The sequence below is a fragment of the Sitophilus oryzae genome, unplaced genomic scaffold (genome assembly GCF_002938485.1).
Source record: "Sitophilus oryzae breed Bouriz unplaced genomic scaffold, Soryzae_2.0 scaffold_1639_pilon_pilon, whole genome shotgun sequence".
NCBI lineage: Eukaryota > Metazoa > Arthropoda > Insecta > Coleoptera > Curculionidae > Sitophilus > Sitophilus oryzae.
This window is the reverse complement of record NW_022146324.1, coordinates 2,689,350-2,712,180: the sequence shown is the minus strand read 5'-3', so window position 1 is coordinate 2,712,180 and position 22,831 is coordinate 2,689,350. Positions and strand designations below refer to the sequence as shown.

The 22,831-nt window shown below is 35.6% G+C and overlaps 1 protein-coding gene across 1 annotated transcript in view; it reads left to right on the top strand.

The window, feature by feature from the left end:
• LOC115880601 (serine-rich adhesin for platelets-like) overlaps positions 1–22,831 on the top strand; it is a 189,245-nt gene that overhangs the window by 63,628 nt on the left and 102,786 nt on the right. Inside the window, exon 2 of the mRNA XM_030897874.1 lies at positions 22,288–22,449. Within this exon, the coding sequence (XP_030753734.1) occupies positions 22,288–22,449 (162 nt within the window). The remainder of the gene's footprint in view (positions 1–22,287; positions 22,450–22,831) is intronic.

Sequence of the window (22,831 nt, the reverse complement as noted above, 5' to 3'; positions counted from 1 at the left end):
CCGATGCAAATATCTGGACCGACCGTTAAAATCCTGTTCACTTTTTCCTTTCAATCTGTTTACGGTGGAAAGGCAATTAGCTAACAACAGCACAACGTAATTATTATTTATTTATTGCGTAAGAGCTACGATAAAAATCGGTACAGTTATGAGTTATGTGGTTATTTAATTCCAGATCCATTATTAGTATGATTGCTAGAATAATAAACCTTAATTAATTATTTTTCTTTAATATACACTCAGTTCTTTAATAGGGGCTTGTGAAAACAGAAATTATCTTATGTACCGTAGTAGAAGCAGTAGTACTATGTTTATTAGTACTATATGTAGAAGCAGTAGTACTATGTTATAAACCTACCTTGTGTTGATCAATAATGAACACATTCTTATTTTTTTAAATTTCTTTATTTAATTAAATGCCGAAGAAGACTATGCGTCTTGCTGGAATGTCGATCTGGGAATATCTAGATCTTGAGTTAATACGCCACCGCGCCGCGCTGTGGGCTAAAACTAGTTCAACTTCAAAAACCTAGTTGAATTGTTGGCACTTTTTGCCCCTTTAACATTTTTCTTCTACCAAAATTAAGATATTACTAAAAAACAATACTTACTTCAAGCAATCACATTTCAGCGCAACACTCAGTGGTTGTAGCATTTTTTAACATGTCAAGCAAAATGGAAACTTAAATGGCAGGCTGTCAACTGACGTAAACCAAATTTTGTTTCACACAGCCTTCTATGTTAGATTAGCATTAATATTTTCCGGAAAATGTTAAAAGAAAAATATAACATTTTTAACATTTTTTTTTCGCTAAAAAACTACATGGGCAACCTTCTGGGGGTCGGTCTATATACTATCGGTATATACTATATATGCTACGGCTAAAATGGATACTTGGCTAGTTTTCAAACTAGCCAGCTATTTTGCAAAAAGCGCTGTTATTTTGTTGGCCAGTTTGTGGTGTTGGTTGTGCTGTTTATTTTGAAAATAGCTGGCTAGTTTGAAAAGTATCCAAGTATCAATTTTAGCCGTAACATAGATACTACCGGTTAAAATACTTGCACTTATTTCTGGGACACCTTGTATATGTCTTACTTCCTTGTGGAATCTTTCTTTTCGAAAGGATACCTTGTGGTGTCTCTTGCATATATTTTTTAAAGATCTGAGCAACTAATACTCTAATTGGAAATAAACAAGGTAACTATTCTTGCTACAGTTTTTTTGATGATTTTAAAATAAATTAGTTAAATTACGCTTCTAGATATATTTAAAATTCCGGTCACGTTCCACCTTTAAATTTAATTTAGCTTAAAGCCCTTAGGCTGTAAGCTTTCCAGAGCCTTAATTTGCGCCATTTAATCCTAAAACCTCCGTATATTCAATTATTCAGGCGAAAGAATAAATTTCTATTAAGTGGAATATCGTTACGGCGCTTAGAGCAAATGCACCGTCCGATCCGATTTAAATACAAATTTAAATGAAAAACACGGTACTTTGTATGATTGCTACCTATAAAACGTCTTGCGGATTTTATTTGCCTTAATGAGCAGCTAAATAAAATAAGTAAAATAACTTGTAACGGAAAATATTTCTATTTTTTATGTTTTAAGTAACCTATATATTTTGAAATTATTCATTCGTAAGAGAGATATGGTTATTATTTGTTGATTTACAAGTACAATCATCATGATCAGCAGCTTTTTAGCTTATTCAACCATTTCCAATTATGGTGTAGCCACCCTCACATATTTAAATATGCTCTTTGTAGTTGGGGCCATTGTTGTCCATTGTTGGTTATGCGGGCCCAAGTTATCCCTGCTAATTTCCTAATATCATTGTCCCATCTCAGGTTTTGTCTTCTTCTAGGTCTTTTAATTCCTCGTGGGTACCATGTTGTAATTTCCGTGGCCCATCTGTTGGTTTCGTGGTCCTTCTTGCCAGGTATCCTGCCCATTGCCACTTGAGATTTGATTCTGCGGATGACATCTATTACCTGAGTCTTTTGTCATATCCACTCTATTCTTTTACGGTCTCTTTTGTTATTCCCAGCATTTATTTAGTTTCATTGAGCGTCGTGCGACCTGCTGTTTCCTTATAATGTCCGTTTTAAGTGTCCAGGTTTCGCATGCATAGCTTATGACTGTTAGTACACATTGGTCAGATGTTTTTCTTTAGATAAAGTGGCATTATACAGGGTGGTCCGAATTGTATTCTGGAAACTTCGGCAACATATTCTGCAGATAAAATTAATTAAAAAAAGTTCGTATAAATGTATGTCCTAAAATGCTTAGTTTTTGAGATACAGGGTGTAGAAGTTTCATTTTTATTTCCATTTTTTTCCAAATAATTTCTGAAGTAAAGTCAATATTCGGATGAAAATTGGTGTCTGGGAGTTTTTTGACATCAGAAAATTGATTTTGATGTCAATATGGCTCCTACTAGTAGAGGCGCCACCTACATATTTTTAACCGGTTTCAAGAGTAATAACTTTTCGTCCGTACCTGTATAAAACTACTGAGTAAAACAATGTACATTTACAATGTTTTTTTTACGTAAAAAAGGTCTCTTGGTAAAAATCGCTACGAGTAATGGTTTTCGAGATATTTGGAATCGAACCAGCTTGGATGACTGACAGCATAAAGGCCTTAATCAATGACAAACAAAAATTCTATCAAAGATGGCTCTCAGACCGAACAGATACTAACTGGAGTCATTACAAGCAAAAAAAGTAGAGAGTACGAGCCGCCATTAAGGTAGGAAAAACAGATATTTGGGAAAGAAGGTGCCAGCAAGTGGAAAGCCTAATAGGGGCGCACGGAGTACTGAGGGTATGGAGAACAATGCGAAAATGAAAACCAATCAAACGGACAAGCTCTTGAATAGAATGGATATAGAAAAATGGCGCAACTACTATGCAGAATTACTGACAGAAAACCGACCAGAATTCCGAGCAGTAGAAGATGAGAACAACCTTGCAGGCACTTTAATGATAAGCAAAAGAGAAGTACATCAAAGTTTCAAAAGAATGAAAAATGGACGGTCACCAGGTCCTGGTAATATTGTAGCCGAATTGTTAAAGTGTGGAACCCAAAGACTACGCTGGCGTCTGGCAGAGCTATTTAACCAATGCTGCCTGCAAAGTAAACTACCCCGAGAATGGCGAGTGGCTCACATAGTGTCCATCTTTAAAAAGGGAAATCGTAACGACCCCACTTGTTATAGAGGCCTAAGCATTAACAGTTCGGTCAACAGACTTTTTGGAAAGGTGTTACAGGGTAGGCTCAGGGACAGTATTGGTGACAAAATCTCGGAAGACCAAAGCGGATTCACACCGGGGAAATCTTGCACAAATAACCTTTTTGTCCTGCAGCAGGTGATGGAAAAAAAGATAGCAGTAGATCAAGAAGTCCATCTAGCATTTATTGATTTTGAGCAAGCGTACGACTCTATTCCCCGCAGCAAGATATGGGAAGTCTTGAATATCTTAGAAGTAGATAGACCTTTGCTTAAGATAATAAAAGAGCTATATAAAGAAAATGAATCGTACGTTAAGTTATGACACAGGCTATCTAATCCAATTAACACCACAAAAGGGTTGCGACAAGGATGCAGCTTATCTCCTCTGATCTTAACGCTTACGTCGAAGTAGCCCTTAGGGAATGGAAGACGAAATGTCAAGGTATGGGAATACCCATTGAGGACAACACACTATTTACCCTGAGCTTTGCAGACGATCAGGTCGTGATTGCGCAGGACTCATACGATCTAGAGTTCATGACTAAGAGGCTTTATCAAGAATACAACAAATAGGGACTTCAGGTTAGTCTAAAGAAGACCGAATACATAGCTGTCAATTCCAACGCTTGTTTTGAAGTCTTCATTAATGATAACGTCCAGATTCAACAACAACCATAAATACCTGGGTGCTACTATCAACAACGAGGGTTTGGGCAAAGTAGAAAAACAAACCCGAATTCAGAAGAGCAAACAAGTTATTGGCTGTCTTAACAGCCTCTGGTGGGACCGAAACTTGTCTGCAACAACTAAAAAGAGACTTGGAGAACATTGGTAGAGTCAGTTCTTTGCTATGGTTCAGAGCTATGGACTCTGAGTGCAGACGCGAAGCGCAAAATCCAAGTTGTTGAAATGGACTACCTTAGAAGAAGTGCAGGTATATCTAGGATGGAAAAAAAGACATAAATCGAGGTCAGGCGTATCATGAATGCATCGGAGGAGACAGTACTGGATCGAATCGAAAAATCCCTCTTAAAATGGTTTGGACATGTTCTGCGTATGCCGGAGAACAAGTGGCCAAAAAGAGTTTTTCAATGGGCTCCCCAGGGCAGAAGAAAGAGGTAGACCTAGAAAATCCTGGAACGGAACGGTTACGGAAGCAATGGAAGCTCGTAACCTAGAAGCTGATGACGCTCTAAATCGAGATGTGTGGCGTAAGGTAACGGGAAGGCAGCAATAGGCTGTAGTTGGAAATGAGTATTAAATACTTAAACCAAATCCCGTTTATATATATATATGGAATCGAAATTATTAATACCTGTCATCATTGACATAAATTAAACATGTTGACTAAATGGTTATTAAACTTTCACTATCCATCATGGATTTCACTAAACAAAATTCAAACTGAAATCGTAAATTTGAAATATTTTTGTGCCAAAGTTCAACAGAAACTGTTTTATCGTCATTTTTTGCAGAAAATTTATGATTAATTAAAAAAATAAAAATTTACCAAATTTATTATTTCAGTGAAATAACTATCTACTCAACGTGTGTTTATTTTTCGTCAATAATGACATGTATTGACTATTTCCTAAAATCTAAATTCTAAATTCTCTAAATTCTAAATATTTTAAGAACGGTTGCTCGTAGCGATTTTTACAAAGAGATATTTTTTACGTAAAAAGTCACAGAGATGTATATTTTTTCGCCCGGTAGTTTTATACAGGTACGGACAAAAAGTTACTACGCTTCAAAACAGTTAAAACACATGTAGGTGGCGCCCTCTACCAGTAGGAGTCATATTGACATCAAAATCAAATTTCTCATGTCAAAAAACTCCCATACACCAATTTTCATCCATATATTGACGTTACTTCAGAAATTATTTAGAAAAAATCGAAATAAAAATGAAACTTCTACACCCTGTATCTTTGGAACTAAGCATTTTAGGACCTACATTTATACGAACTTTTTTATTTATTTTTATCTGGAGAATATGCTGCCGAAGTTTCCGGAATACAATTCGGACCACCCTGTATACACTGCGCGGCGTTCAGTTGAAGAAAAAAACAAGAAAAATACCTTAACGCTTTATCAATTTTGAGCGCCCTGTTAATAATTTACGTTTCCGATATTTATAAGAAAGTAAGTACAACCTAATAAACACCGAGTGTTGTTTTGATTTTAAGTTGTTTTTTTTAAGACGTCAATTTGTTTTTTTTAATTAATTTTTTAAATAGGTACTGCAAAATATATTTTTTTATTTATCAATTTATCTCTCAGAAGCTCATTCATACGAGGAGCAAAAGAAATTTAAGAAGAACCGTGGACATCAACCGTCCTGATCACTTTACATACGTAAAGTGATCAGAAAGGAACCTGAAAATGTAGTAATATAAATAGTATTGCATTTAAAAAATCCACCCTCGTCCACTAACACCTGTTTGAGACACACTGTATATTTTAAATAGTAGTTAATAGTTAATAGGAGCTATAGATTCACGACGTACTGTTGTAGGATCTTATATATCTTAGAAAGGCTACCCAGTGAGCATTTTATTCCTTTAAGGTAAATGTGTTCTAGGTGACGTCGTTGTTACCAAACCAGTCCCATCTTTTGCCTAATATGAAGCAATAAAAAGCAGATACGTAACTGTTCCCTAATGTACCCTAAATGACACTAAATATGACAAATCTTTGCTCACTGAGTAGTAAAAAGGCAAATTAATTTCTTGAGTAATATATATGGAGATATATATTCCCATTAAGAATATAAACAGTCAATATTTACATAGAAAAAATAGGGACATAAACTAACTACCATCATTCTACGTAAAAGGTTCTATAAGAAACCAATTTACCCCTTTTGAGAAATTGTCAGACTGTAACAGTCAAATTTCCTCGCTACGACCTCTGTGTGCTAGCTCATAAATTATGGCAACTAACTATAATTTAATTAAATATAATTGTTAAATATTATTTTATTTAAATTTTACAATTATGCAACCCGATATACACCACGATATACAGCTACAGCTACACAATATTGTCACTGGACCAGGCACACCAGCAGTAGTAAGGACCTTTTTGCCATCTCCCTGTAAATCTCGAATCATCACCCCGCGTCACTTGTCACTGTCAGATCAAATCAAATGTTTGATGGAATTATGTATAACCTTCGTTATGAGGTATATGAAGTTGTATAATTATCAGAATAAAATGTTCGTAGTAAAATCGTATATTTGATGTGGACGCAGTGTAGCAAATTCGTTTCATTTCACCAATTGTGGAATTCTGAAAGTATGATTAGCAAATCGGATCGACATCATCTTGAGCACCGGAGTGAGTCCACTATATGGCATGTGAAAGATTGCGAGCGAGAGCGAGTCGTTTTCATTATGCTTTTTGCGTGTATGTGTATATCGACAGACCAGAAGTATAAGAATTACTAAGTTCTCATATAATATATCCTGGAGGGAGAATTCCGGTTGAAATCTGATGTTGTGAAGGAAATCGAATACTTGCATCACTTCTTGTGCACTCCCCGACCGAGAATATCGGCGTGAAGAACTGGCTTCGTGTTCCGTGAAGACAAGTTCCCGTGGTTGGTGAGAAATAAGCCACGGCTCGTAAAGAAGAATAAGCCCGAAGCACATGGGTAGAGACGTGAGATGGATTTTGATGATGTTTATGGACCGCCGACCAATTATTCCGTAACGGATCATAAAATAAGTCAAATTTTCCGATGATATTAGCGGATATCACCTGCCCAGTGAGCAGCGCAATTGCCGGTGCGAATGAGCGCGATAGCAGGAGTGCTGAGGAGAAGCTGATAATATACATCTGCCTCACTCCAAAGTCAATGTCACTGATTTATTCCGTATACTGACTGGGTTTCGACTTTTCCACGTACACCTATGCATCAAGGAAGCAGTGGATATCGAGAGAGAAGAGATGATAGTGGGATTATACAATGTTTGGCGTCTCAAAAGGTATGCGGAGCGGAGCGAGTGGGGTCCGGTTCGTTATCTATAGTAGCAAGAAGACCGATACCAGAAGGAGCAAGACATCAGAACAGTCCAGAATGACCGACAACACTACGTCGACCGTAAGAGGTACGCCGTTGGAATATACATAAAACCCATCGAAGAGTAACAGTGACCCGGAAAATACAGACTCACGAAAAGTGAAGAGACGATGTTGATTAATCCTTTCTTTATTAAACCTAGTTAATTCGAGACTTCCTACACCTGTCGAATGCTATGTAACCTTTCTAATGAATTGAGGGAATCTTTTCTAAGACAAGCAATATAATTTAGGGTTTTTATGTTCACCTTTGAAGTCCTACACCTGCCTGGTATCTGTACATTTGCTGAAGGCTCCAATGACAGTACAACATCAAGATAAAGACATAAAAGTAAATAATTTAATTAAAGTACTATATAACAATTTAATTTAGTATATTTACAATAATCTACAATTAATTTACCTACAATTATTAATTGTAGATAATTATGGATTTGAATATTGGTTAAAAACTATCTCGCTTGTAAGACTTTCTGATTATATCTTATTTAATATTTATCTGTAACATTTTAATATGTTAATTAACCGCAAGCACGAGCTATGTAAAAAAGAAGTAAATAGGAGTATAACGGTAATTTAGATATCTGCATAGGAAATGATAAAAAAAGACCTTATGTTGGCTCGTATGTTGGTTAATGCTTAAGTAACTCTTAGTGTAACCAGTTATTTTCTGAAATATTCTTAACTTTTATGATACATCTATTAATTATTTTTTTATATATGTATTATTTTAATCAATTTATAATAAATAATATTTATTATAAATGTTAATAAAGTCACAAAACAAAACTTATGTATGTAAGATACTTTTGTATTTTTTTTTGTCTAGAAGAACCTTACTGGAATTCTGCGCCTAACCAAAACAGGAAAAAAATTGCCATTAGATACAAAATACACAAATATAAAAGAAAAAAGTAGGTATCTAATCAAAACAGTTAACATGCCAACTTAGAGATTATGGATGTATAGAGTCCTCTACTCCGGTTCTCTATTAAATTTGTCTTCCCAAAACTGAAAGAGTAAATAATACTTAGAGATGTGTTGAATACAGAGAGATCATAGAACAATTAAGTATGTTTACATTAAAAAATATCTAAAGTTAAGATGCAAATAATTATAATAAATGGAGATTGTATTTTTGAGAAGAAAGTTGGGTTTATATTTACAGAAACTACACTAGTGAAACTATACTACTTTTTATAAATATAATTAATATAATATACTTACCCTTAAATTATAAAACACTAATCATTCACGCACTGAGACTCCCAACGCGTTCAAAAAAGAATGAAATTACAAAAAAAAAGTATAATGGCCTTCTTATGAGTTTGTTCTTTGTAAGGCCAAAATGTTTTTATAGTTAAAAAGTTGAATAACCTTCATGTTATAATGTTTATAATAATATTATAAACATTGTTACAACTTTCCCTGTACGTATTTATAACTAAAAACTAAGTGTTCTTATTTTCATGATTAGTAAATGTTCTTAGTGTAAAATCGCTATTTTTTTTTTTTAAAATTATGAAAATTTCTACAAATGCAAATTCACCTCAAATATCCATTTAGTTGTCATTGGCAAGCACTCTCTCATTGTAACACATGAAATACAAAACAAACATTTTACTGATTTGGATAAAATTGATAGTTAAAATAGTAAAACTCACCCGGGGATACTCCGCCACTAGCCACTGACATCACTGATATTCTTTTTCAATAATCCCATTCATAATCTTCCATCTAATTCCAATATTATTCGGATCTATTAATCTATTGGTTAATAATCTCCAACAACTAGCTAGTGTCACCTGAAATAGTATAGGGGCTTCCCAGGGACGCAATTCTGCCGCTAAACAGATTCACATCCCAATCGAATAAGCTAATGGGGGTAGCTCACTACCCCAACGCCGCATCGTCAATCGAGAAGACATTATGGAGACCTCAAACTCTTAAGACCAACTCGAAGGCAGGACGTCACAAGAGGTTTTCTTGCTGTGGTCAAACAACCCCGTTGGCTTACAGTCAAACGACTTGCAATTATGTTAGTCAAAAGACTCGCAACCCCTATTTGTCAGCCCTGTGACAAAACACAACAATACAGCAGTTGCGGCCGGCCTGTCTACTACTGTCTAACCTGCCGCGCGCCGGCAAGCTAAGCCTTCAAGCAAGCTTTTAAGATCACAAATATTTACATCGCTTGCCAATGAATCATACTGTTTTCTCTAATCGACTTTCAAATAGAGTGTTTTAGCATTACTAGATAAATAAATAGAGAGTTTCCGAAGGAATGCATATTGTTTATTAGAATAGTGAATAAATAAAAGCATTATTATGACGAACTTATTTTCCAAGTTTTACATTAGTAAGGCCCATGTACCCTAGCAAAGCCAACCGTCAATTTTTTTATTGGCCATATAAGAAACGACCGGCTTTCACAGGAAAACTACCGATATTTTAACCGAAATCAAAGCAAAATTATAATTTTTTTCTTTAGAACTATAACAAATACTTAATAATTTATAGTACAAAAAATTAGATAATAATTGGTTAATTGCATAAGAACTTACTTTTTAGAGTAATTGTGTCTTTGAGTTTAATGGAGCTTAGTGTGAGTGGAAGGAATTTGTCATCACATGCCAATAACTATGGCTTTTTGATAGTTGGCCTTCAAAGGAGCATGACCTTCTATGGTCCGCCCACCTTATTTTGGTAAATTTACACAAGTTTTGCGAATATGTCTAGAGACAATCTACAAGATTCCTCAAGTTTCCTCATATAAATTTAATTTTTTAACTCACCAAAACTTATTGCGAATTTAATATCGTTTAGTAATAATCATTAAATATCTATAAACCGTTTTTACAGAATTACATTTTTTGTCAAAATACGTAAAAATATATGATTTTTAATTGTGTGTTAAAAAAATTGGCGCCGGGAGTCCCATACTAAAATATGTTAATAAAAAGTTGGTAGGCAGTTCTTTTAGTTTCAATTATCTCAAAAACTGCGACTTTGACTTGAATTGAAAACCGCGTTTCGCTAGCTACTGTAATTTTGGAGTTACGATTTTTTAAAATTTTTAACCCCCTCCCATACCCCCTAAAAACCCCCCATCCCCACCAAAAACTAATGGCCAGATTATCGGGTGCCACAGTATTTTTGTGCCAAATTTGGTTAAAATCGGTTTAGCGGTTTTTGAGTTATCGTGTTACTGCCATTACTCGCTGACGAGAATTTGACACGCATCAGATGATGGTCACGCAAGGCGTTTTCTTTCATGAGCTTTTCTATGACTGAAAAGTCCGATACGTGATGTTATCTGTCTACCGCACTCCAGACATTCAAAAATCATTTTGTTGCCTCTTTACTTTTTGGTTGTCGCTGTTAACTGACTTTACAATTTTTCTCCATTCCGTTCTATTGTGAGCTGCTCCTTCCCACTCATTCTCCTTGTTAATACCCCTTTAAGTTTTTGTGGAAAACATCCTTGTACCTTTTGAGTTGTCCACCTGGCCTCCTTTTACCATCTACAAGCTCACCGTAAAGCAGAGATTTTGGTATGCGGTTTTCCTGCATTCTGCATACGTGACCAGCCCATCTTAAGCGGGACTTTGTAATCATGACTTCAATACTCTCGCAGTTAGCTTTTTCAAGGACCGATACTTTTGAGACATGATGGAACCATTTTATTCTTAAGAGTTGTCTAAGATGTCTCTGTTGCAACTTGTTTAATGCGTTACGGACGGTACGGCGGTACGGCACCCAGGTTTCGTTGTTTTTGCATATAACATGGTGAGAATTATTATTGCTCGGTACACTGCAACAACACTGCGTTTCGTTTTTGTGCTCAAGTCATGATTGTAGAAAACCCTGTCTTTTAATTTCCAGAATGCTCTTGAGGCGCTCCTAATCCTGTGTTGAATTTCAAAGTCGATATTGGCCTTTTCCGAAATCAAACTGCCGAGGTAATTGAATTCCGCTACATATTCCAATAGTTCTTCTCCGATTTTTATAGCATTGTTGTGATCTTCCGGGGGAGTGCACATGATTTTAGTTTTATCGATGTTCAGCTTAAGTCCCAAAGCCTCGTATGCCCATGTATATGTGTTCAACATTTCTTGCAATTGCTGTAACGTATTTGCAACTAGAGCACAGTCATCAGCGTATTGAAGTTCTGTGATGAATTTTGTACGTGTTTTTGCCCTGAGTCTTTTTATGTTGAACAGACCGCCGTCGTATCTGTATCTAATGCTCAAACCTCTCTCCTGCAGTTTGCTGTCCACTATAATGGGGAGCGCTGCCATGAATATATTGAATAGGAAAGACGCTAAGACACATCCCTGCCTAACGCCTGTGTTTGTTAGGAAGGGATCGCTCAGTGATCCATAATATGACACCCTTGATTTGTTGTTGTTATGGAGGCTTTTACACACTGTAAGAAATTTGTTGGGTACTCCGAACTTTTTCATAATTGCCCAAAGTGCATCTCTGTTCACAGAGTCGAAGGCTTTTGTTAGATCAACGAATGCAACGTAACGTTTAGACTGCTGCTCTTTTACTTTTTCCTGTAGTTGGCGGATGGAGAATATGAAATCGACGGTACCGCGGTTGGTGCGAAAGCCCGTTTGCGATTCTGGGAGGATCTTTTCTATATGTGGGTGCAGGCGGTTTGACATAATTTTTGCAAGAATTTTTCCGCCGATAGTCAGTAGTGAAATTCCTCGGTAGTTTCCGCAGTCTGATGCACTTCCTTTGTTCTTAAATATATTCACAATATTCGCGTTGCAAAAGTCCTGAGGTACCTCTCCACTTTCCCATATGACATCGAAGAGAGCCTTAAGATGACCAATAAGTTCTTTACTTGCACACTTATAGATTTCCGCCGGAATCGCGTCACAGCCAGCTGATTTGTTGTTTTTAAGTTGTTTTATGGAGTCCTTTATTTCCTGTTCTGTTATTGGAATGTCTAATACATCGAGGCTGTTTTACTGAGGTATTATGTTGAGTGCTTCCATATTGGGGTTGTTTTCTTGGTTAAGGATATGGCTGTAATGCTCTTTCTGGCGGTTTCTGATTTGCTCTTCCTCTTTTAGAAGTTCGCCGTTTTGTGCCATGATTGGGCATCTTGCCTTCTTAGTTGGGCCGTATACTTCTTTTACAGCCTCGAAGAATTTACAATAATTGTGATGTGTGGCATACTCTTGAATCTGATTCGCTTTTTGTGACCACCAGTTATCCTTTAGTTGACGCAGTTCTCTTCGAAGCGTGTTGTTGACTACTTTAAAGTTGTCTACCAGTCTTGGATTGTGTGGATTTGCAGTGACTGCTTGATGGGCTCTATGCTTTTGTTCCAACAAAGCCTGTATATGCGGTTGATTTTCGTTAAACCAGTCTGGTTGTTTCTTTTTGTTGGATTTTGGTTTTATGTATCGCATCTCTTAGTTGTGTCCAGCCTTGTTCAGCTTCCACGATTGAGATTGAAGTTATCGGTGGGAGTGATTCTTTGATGGCTTCCCGGAGGGCGTTGGCAGTATCGTTGTTCTCTAGACCCCGTACGTTCAATCTGGTCATGCAGCTTTGTTTTTTACAGTGTGGATATTTGGGTTTTAACTGGATTTTCATTTTTGAAATTAAAAGTCGGTGATCAGTGCCACATTCGGCATCTACTCTGGCTTTTGTGAGACTGATATCTTTTACATGTGTCCTTCGAACGATTACGTGATCCAATTGGTGCCAATGGTTTGATCTGGGATGTTTCCAGGTACCTTTAAAGGACTTCCTTCAGCATGAACCACGTATTGGTGATGCAAAAATTATACTCTGTACATGTTTTTAATAAGCCTTCACCGTTGCTATCGTATAAGCGTTCACTGTAGTTATCGTGTTACATACAGACTGACGGACAGATGGACAGACAGACAGATAGACAGACACCATGAAAATATTTTGTATTTAGGTCACTTATGACCCAAATAACTCATTTTGAGTGAAATTAAAAAAAACTTTTTTTGCCGATCTTAATAGCCTACCATACCTGTTGGTATGGTCGGCTAAAAAGTATAACGTATCTATATTTTTCTTGTAAAATTTATTATTTATTTATTATTAAATTTATTATTATCCTTCCATAACATTTTCTTCAATGGTTAAAACCCTGTCTCTGATCATATGGTTATAAAGAACTACATAACATATAATCCCTAGAGTTTCAAATCCGAGATATTTCAACAGTCCTACTAAAACGTTCGTCAGTCCGTGTTATCAAAAACGCCATATAATAATAAATCCTGCGGTAAATTACACGGTACAGTAATAAATGCGTGAATTTTATGGCGCTTTAAGTAGTTAAAAGTTTTTCGGGTAAGAGACGGAACTGTACGTACGTACTTTAATAAAGTTTTAATAACCTCAGTTTCAAGCACGTAAAATGGCCCATTATTCCGTACTCTAAATCCACCCAATTTAATCATCTACCAATAAATAATTCACTATAATGTACATTTAAGAACGCTAGAAAGTTTATAACGCAGTATACTAGATTCGTTCTTAAATTGTTTCCAAAAAACAAAACTCTTTAATCGTTGCTATTTAAAACTTTCTATTTCCTTACATTACCACAGATTACTATTATGCTATAATTTTTACTGAGTAACCAAAAAAGGAAAACCCTTATACCGTGTGGTGTATCGGAACAGGTGACATAGGAAATCCCATGTTATTTTTGAAAAGGTCAAATATTATCTCCCCAGATGATTTTATGCAAAAGTTGATAAGATAGACTTTTTTGAAGAGTTAATACTTCTTCAAAAAGTGTATCTTATGAACTTTTATGTAGAATTTTGTTTCATTTGGAATAGTCATTTAAAAGTTATTTGTAGAAATCTATTTTTAAATTGCGGTAGTTGTAAAATAGTATAGTTGCTGGAAATAGTATTCCCGCTGTGTTGGATATGTTCGCAGCTCAGTCTCCGGAAAGCCTATACCGAATAAGTAAACAGTTTAAAGAATAAACCGGAGGCGGAGATTTGAAACTAAAGGCACTAAGGTATTAAGCACATGGAAGTGTGAAGACAAAAATAATTGAACAGGAAGAAAATAACAATGACTTGAATATTCTTCATGTGTTTATTGGGGATACAATAGGAGAAGACTACAGGATCTTTCGCAGAATGACTTCTTCCTGTAGAGCACACTCAAATACCGTCTTTGTGGGCATATTAAATACACAAGTTTAGGTGGACTGAAAACGACACCTCTGAGGAATGCTAAAAGATTCTCCCCTTCAGAATTAGAATGAGTGGGAGGGGAGTTAATCACTGCGACCTTACAGATCTATTGTGTCTTCCTTTCTTGAGTTATAACTCATCATACAGTCCCAGGGCTTAGACAAAAGACAGTATCTGGGACGGTTTTACAGAGGGTAGTTCTGCATCTCCAATATCAGTCTCACCAAAGTTCATGGCACGAATGGTTGTCGTCTCGGCGCACTCAGTGATGAGGTGTTCTGGTGTTTCCCCATTTTCCCCACAGAATCTGCATTCGTCGTTTCTTCTTACTTTCAGTGAGGTGCTCATTGAGGAGACAGTGTCCTGTTAAAAACCCCGTGACAATCCGAAAATTGTTCTTACTTAAATCCAGGAAGATCTTTGATTTTTCTTGGTCGTAAGCCCCCAGAAACTTCTTCGAATTATTGCAAGTTTCCCATTCCAGGTTGCGGATGGAGTCTTCCAAGTTCTTGAGTTCCGCTTTTAGTTGGTTACCACTTGGGAAGCAGAACGGTTCTGTACCAGTTAGTGGAGTGTTTGCTCCTTTTCTAGTTAGATCGTTTGCTTTTTCATTGCTATCTCCTAGTAATCGGGCACCCAGGAAGACTTTACCTATTTTTTTAGGTAGTTTCTTTAATAATTTGTTCAGCTTCTCTAGGCACTCTTTGACCAACTCGGAATTAATGGTGAGTTGATCGCTTTTAGTGCTCCTTGACTATCGTATAAAATGGCTATTTCCTGTTTTCCATAGTACCTATTTCCTGTTTTCCATAGTTACTGTACCTGTTTTCCATAATTTCCTATCTAAGATAAATTGTACGCATTTTTCGAGAGCGTAGATTTCTGCATGAAGGATGCTAGGAGTTGGTTACCAAAAACTTTAGCTTAGTGGAATACCAAACATTTAAACATCAAATTGGATCCAAAAAAAAAATGTATCACAATTGGAACACAAAGACGCACAAACAGAGAAAACCCGATTTAATTTTGAATTAAAATGACAGACGACATCGACTAGGTATTAGAGATATTTTTTTTTACTAAAAAATTGATATCCAATATATTACATATTCAATATTATATACTTTTATATTCAATACTATATACCATAAAAGGTATCTTGTCTCTTATTTAACAAAGTCGATCGGTTCTGCGCCGTTGACCTAGTAAACGAGCGACCGAGCGTATGCAGCGACCCGAAAATCCACCAGTCGTATAGCGCGCGACCTCGACCATGAACTTGACTTTCGCAGATGCACTTGGTACTACCAGCGTTGCCATCGCGTCTACCGCGCGTACTATCTCTTCGAAAAATCTCTTTTCGCGCTCTTCGCTGCTCACTAGAGTCGGACGTGTAGGCATTCAAACGAGCAGGAAATGGAAATAATGTAACCGTTAAGCGGAGAGTCACTTTATGGTGAATGATACTTTATTTGTTTAAATAAAGGAAAGTGTTTATTTAACCAGTCACCAATAATGCATATTTTTCTCAGGGACAGCAGGGTGAATTAAAAAATATACAAGAAATAAGAAAAATATTTTTGAATTGTCTGAATCATATAGATAATATACTGCAGTATGTCCCCGGATTGTCTTTACAAGAGGAAAAACTTTTTTATTAGTGACATTTTGAGAAAAATGCATTGTTTAAAAAAATTTGCTTCTTCTAAAACGGTTAATCCCATTTATACTTTTCCGCCAAAGAAACTGCTCGAAGACCGTTAACCTATATATTGGCTCTGATCGAATAAACTCCCAGCACGAACAACGATTTTTTGGCATTACCTTTGACACACTTCTTAATTTCAAAACCCATATCAGCAACTTAATCTCTAAATGCCAAACTAATCTTAACATATTTAAAATTCTATCTGGCACCACCTGGGGGTCAGACCATGTTTCTCTTTTGCGGGTGTACAATGCTTGTGTCTTATCCCAAATCAATTACGGGTCCCAAGTTTATGCGTCTACACCACGGTCTTATTTAAATAAGCTGAACGCGGTACATAACATGGGAATCAGGAAATCACTGGGCGCTCTTCACACGAGTCCCATACCAAGCTTAATGTGTGAATCAGAACAACTCACACTAAATTATATTAGAAATTATATTGGTCTACATGTTAATCCGGAACACCCTAATCACAAAAAATTCTTCAAAATTTTTCACCCCCAAATCAAACATAGATACAAACAGTATCAATCAGCATCACACCACCGTTATGTAGATATAAAGGAAAAACTGTCAATCGATTTGCCTCCTCCTTTCATTATTGCGCCATTCTCCCGTATGTTTCCACCATGGAGTCTGCACCCACTCTCGCTTGACCTATCACTCAAAGTCCACAACAAAAAGGAATGCTCACACCTCACTATAAGAGCACAATTCAAAGATTTCATCAACTCGAAGTACAAGAGTCATCGACTGGTTTACACCGATGGTTCGAAAACTGATAGGCACACTGGAGCGACTTTTCATACGTTTGATAAAGAAATGTGTTTCTCACTAAGTCTCATAACGGGAATATTCTCAGCAGAGCTTTTTGCAATATTTAAGGCCATTCAACATATATTGACCTCCAGCTATAAGAGATGGGTCGTGGCTACCGATTCATTGAGTTCCATTTCAAGTATCTCCTCTTTCTACTCCAACCATCCACTAGTTATGGCAATCAAAATGCTTCTACAGAAGGCCAATATCAACCACTACAGCGTCACTTTCCTTTGGCTTCCGAGCCACATAGGAATTCCTGGCAATGACAGAGCTGATTACTTGGCTGCAAAAACTCCCAACCTCATAAAACCAACCTCGTTTTCTCCGTGCAAGATCTAAAGAATTATGGCAAACATATGATCGATAATATAATCCAACTAGAATGGGACTTAGACATGAATGATAATAAGCTTCATGAAATCAAAAGGGACTATTTTGAAAATAATGTAGTTAACTTACCTAGAAGAGATTTCGTTGTGCTCACTAGAATTCGTTTAGGACACACGAAACTTACCCATGAACACCTCCTTAAAGGACAGAACCAGCCGATTTGTGAAACATGTAATCTTCCAATATCCGTCAAACACATTATCTTTGAATACCCAAAGTATGCGTTAAAACGAAAACAACACGGTATCGTGGATAACCCAGAGGTAGCCCTTTCCTTCCAAAATAACAAGGCTATGTTGGATTATATAATAGGACATCGACATAGGTATATAAACATATATAAATATTTACGGAGAACGTTTAGTTTAGACATAAATATATAAATAATGGGATAAAGTGACGCTAAAAGACTCTACAGTCGATGCGTCTTTAACACATATATCTTTCTCTCTCTCTCTCCCCATTTATACTTTTCCAAATTTCCATACCGTTGAATTTTTTAAGACCCTTAAGATCAAAAGGCGTTTCTATGGTAATAGCATTTCGATTTCATTCTTTGATAGTTATTATTAATTTTGACTAACGTCATATTTTTTTGCTTTCAAATGCACCCTTTATAGGAGTATATAGAATATACAGGGTCCTGCAAGAATGCAACAGTGTGTGGGTCATCTCTGGACCCTATAAAAAATAAGCATTTTGTGTAAGTGCATACTTAAAATATGTACTAGGGCTTATTTCAGGAACATACGAGTACTTCATAATCGCTTTACATAATCTTAAGATGTTATTAAATTTGTTTTCATAAATAATTTCAGAGATATAAATAAATAAATGAAAAAAAAATCAGCTTTTAAAAAATATTAAAGATAATATGTGTGTTGAAATCATGCTTACATGCTTACATTATGCTTACATGCTTAAAGTTGATATATACTATAGTTGATATGTTCTTACTTTATCATAAATATCGTTTTTTTACAGGGTGCAATGATTTAAATCAATTTGATTTAAATCCGAGTTACGAAGATTTAGCCATTTAGGATAGGACTTTAATTTGCACCCTGTTTTTTATATCATAGAGGGTGTTCAAAATTCCATGCCAAATTTTCTAAAATAATATGTGTTATTCCAAAATATGAAATAAATTTTCTTCGTTAATTTAAATAGAACATTCTGTACATTATTGTTTTGTTAGATAGACATTTTTGTTATTTAAAATTATTTTTTTTTAGTGGATTTGCATATATTTGGTTTATAATAAGTTTAAGCTTTGACAATGACATTTACAAAAATTCTCAAAAGAAATTATCCATATAAATTAGTTATCAGTTGGTCCTCTCCAAAAATTACTTTAACATAAGTCATAAGTCTTTTTGATCTAATATCGGATCGATTAGCATGAAAAAAAAATGATCATATTATATAAGCGATACCAATTTAATTTTTAGCTACGTCATCGAGGACGCGATTTTTAAATTCATTGTTGCCAACTATGGACGTATTCGGCATCGGACTAACTAACTGGAATTTAAATTTTCCGCTTGCGATTCAGATGGTAGCTCTGCTGTAAAAAATGTCAAATTGCCACATTTATTTATTTCCTGACATTGTCATTCGTTTTGACACTTAGTTTTGAATTACGAGTTTTTGGTTTAAATTAATTGTGTTGTGATACTTTAGACATAAAAGTGTTTAGACATAAAAGCAGACCTAATAGACATAAAAGCAGACCTCGCAGTTGAACATTGTTCTTTTTAGAACCTCTTTTAGTGCGAAGTGTACAAGATAGCTTAATAGCCGTAAAAACTCGTCGCAACTTTATTAGAATATTTTGAACGGAAAACCGGTATTAATGGCTCTTTATGTCCCTTAAGTGCCATTCAGGAGGTGAGTTTTATCGATGTAAATAAGAACTATTTATATATTTATAATTTATTTATTTTTGTTTCATAAAATATTTTGATTAAAAGAAAACATGTCAAAGTGGGCAACGGTGTGCCAGTCAAGCTTAATCACGGGACTAAAAGTTTATTTGGTAAAATCTATATGTACCTTCTTTTATTTACTTTTTTATTGTGTGTATTTTTAACATAAAATTTGCAACTTCTACTTGATGGGTCAAGGTTTTATCTATTGACACACACAGCCACGTAGTGTCAGTAACACGAGCAAACAGCCGACTAATTTTATTTAGTTTGTGTGTGTTTTTTATTCACAGCCAGGCGAAAAACGTTCCGGTTCCGAGCTAGATGAGCTCGTGTTCGCTCCAGCAAATTAGTTCTCTAATTAAAGGCTTAATTGGTTTAGTGATACGCCGATGGAAACACCGTTAGTTGATTAATACACAGGGCGGGGTTCCTACTGGCTTTAATAACACCAGGTAGCGCTGCGAGCAAAGAAAAATGGGCACTTACGTTCTTTTCATTAACCTAACACAAAAGAACGATAATTTGGTCAATAAAGCATACGTGGATATTTTCCATTTTTAAATAACCTTTCATTATTAAGTTTTGTCTATTAAAGGTTGATGCCTTGAATAAAGAAATGTAATTAAAAATACAACATGTACAAAACAGAATCCGCATTGGCCGTTGTTTTTTAGCTTCAGTCTATGTTCGAGAATTGAGAGACAGTGTCCTGTTAAAATCAACATTCCGAAAATTGTTCTTACTTAAATCAAGGAAAATCTTTCACCTTTCTCGGTCGTAAAGCCTCATTCAGAGACGCAATTAGTGGAATAAATTAGTGGTTTCAATTAGCGTAGAAGTTTGTTCTTTTAATTTCAATGTAATGAACGTCAAAATTAGTTTTCAATTAATAGAAAAAGTTATCAAACTTTTAACTTTTCCACTAATTATACTTCAAAATTTGCGATAAATGTCATTTTGCCCTTTGACTATTTATCTTCCGTCAAGAGAAATTGTGGTTAGAAATCAAAAGTTGATTGTTTTATAAGCTAAATATTAGGCTTTCTCTATGGATACAACTGACTAATGCAAGCTGTTGCTAGGATACTCTATTAATTTTAATTGCGTTTTTTAAACATTGTGAATGATCGTAAACTAAAAACTTCTTTACCTAATTTACAAATCAAGCGATTTGAGGCATATTTCCTGACTCAAAAATTCCCAATAATCTCATATAAATAATAGTTGTCGGGTTAATAAACATATTTTTCCATCTGAATTATGTTGCTTGAATTATGTTCAACGTAAAATTTTGGCTATTGGCTTTTCCATGGTAGTTTCCGTGTGTGAAATTATTGCACACGTTCAAAGTATAGTAGTATAATCAAAAAAATCGTTGTAATTGTCTAACAGCTCCACAAGTTCATTTTCAGTGCAGTTTATTAAGAGTCTATTACGCTGTACTTTCGGGTGGCTCTTAGGGGTCGGGTAAAGAGGGTGTGTGGCCGAAGGAAATATATATTAGGCTTAGCCCGATCTTGTCGTGTTAAGCCACACCCGAAATTCCAAACACACGTGCTTTGATAAGGCTTGATTAAGGTTTACAGAGCTTCAGCATTTGCCATAAAATAGCGAGCAATTTGTTACAAAACCATATAAATTATATATCACTGTAATCACAAAACTTCAATCTGTTTCCGTATTGTAACAGAATTTTAAATTATGTCTTTATTTTCGATAAAATTTAGTCCAAACATAAAGAATATTTTGTTGATCAAAATCTTAAAAATAAAGAAGTTGTCTAAAAATGTGCTACAATACGGATATAGTATAATCCTTTATCTTATCCTTTATTTTTCTTCATTTGTGTAAAAATACCTAGCCAGTTTTACATGAAACGTTAAATGCCGAACGGAGGTCGAACGGTGGCGTAGAGGTACAGGCTCTCGTCTACCAATCTCAAGGTAGTGGGTTCAATTCCCCGGCATTGCATCAGCCGACTATTTTTAATAAAATAAAAATAGTTTGGGTACCTAGGTCGACTCAGCCTTAAATGAGTACTTGGGATTCACAATCCTGAGGTAATAATAGGCGGTTGAAGCGTAGTGCTAGCCACATTACCTTTCTTGTATACCGAACGGCTCTAGTATGGCAAGCTGTACCTTGGTACTCCCAAGGCGTTAAACGCTATATACGGGAGCTATTATTATTACTATAAATGCCGAACGTTTATTTTGCTACTTTTTCGGACTAGTGCAATGGACGATGGGTTTGTTTTTAGAAAGTTCATAACAAGACAAATAGAATACAAAAAATAATATAAATGTGTTCCTTTAAAAAAACATTGGCTCATATTTTGAAAATGACAGCTTCCAGCGAAAAACTAGTTACTCTACTACTAGTTACTACCCAGTTTTCACCTTTTCAGTAAGTTATAAGATAACCAAGATACAAAAGGGGTCCAGATTTTTCCAAATTTGCCATGTATTTCAGGAACTAAGAGGGCTAGGACAAATCTGTGTGAAGCATCTTTAGTTTTATAAAAAGTAGCTAGTTGTAGTAATGTGAAAACCGCATTTTTTTGATTTCTACTCATCTACTCAAAACCCATAAGACATATGCAAATGGGATACCCTATCTCTCGGTGGAAGAATAGAACTTTTAAGGTTATTGATGATGCTATTTCCTTATTTAAGCTGATCGACTCATCTTAAACCAGAACCTCCAAAATTAAAATATTTGTTTTTATACTGTTGTTCAAACCTCTAAAAGCATCAAAAGCGTCTAGCCGCTACTACTATTGGATATCGTCTCCACACTCATCGGACAGACTTTAGATAATAATTGTTTTTTTTTTGGTTAAATATAAAAGCTAGTTTTTTTATACTTTTTTCTTTTTTTTTCCAGAGCGGAATGGTCCAAGGATGTAAAAGACTGTGGACTGCACTGCAAATACTATGGAGCTCGATCTATATTGTTTGTGGAGCCTTCCAGCTTATGGCAGCCATCTTCTTCCTTGTGTCAGTCCAGGAGCTAACATTGTATGGCGTACTCGTAGCAGGGTCATGGGTAAGATTCGTTTGTTTTAATTATATAAATGCCATTGTATTACAGTTGGGGGTTGGAACATTTGGTGTTACACCAGAAAATTACAACACTAAATCACCACAATACACCAAAACCAGTGAATAATAGTGTAGATAACCCAACAACTTACATTTAACAATGATAAAATCATAGGTTGACAACATGACAACTTAAGGTATTTTAACATTTGACTATCGGCTTGTAAGAAAATGTTCAAATTTAGCTTGTTCAAAAAAAGGTCTGTCTATGCTGAATGCACTGGCATAACTACAGGGGTGCCCCCCCCCCCCGGATACTGCTGTGCACCCCCAGAGAAATCTTGAATTATGACTCTTTGCTACGTATTAATTTTTATTTGCTTGTG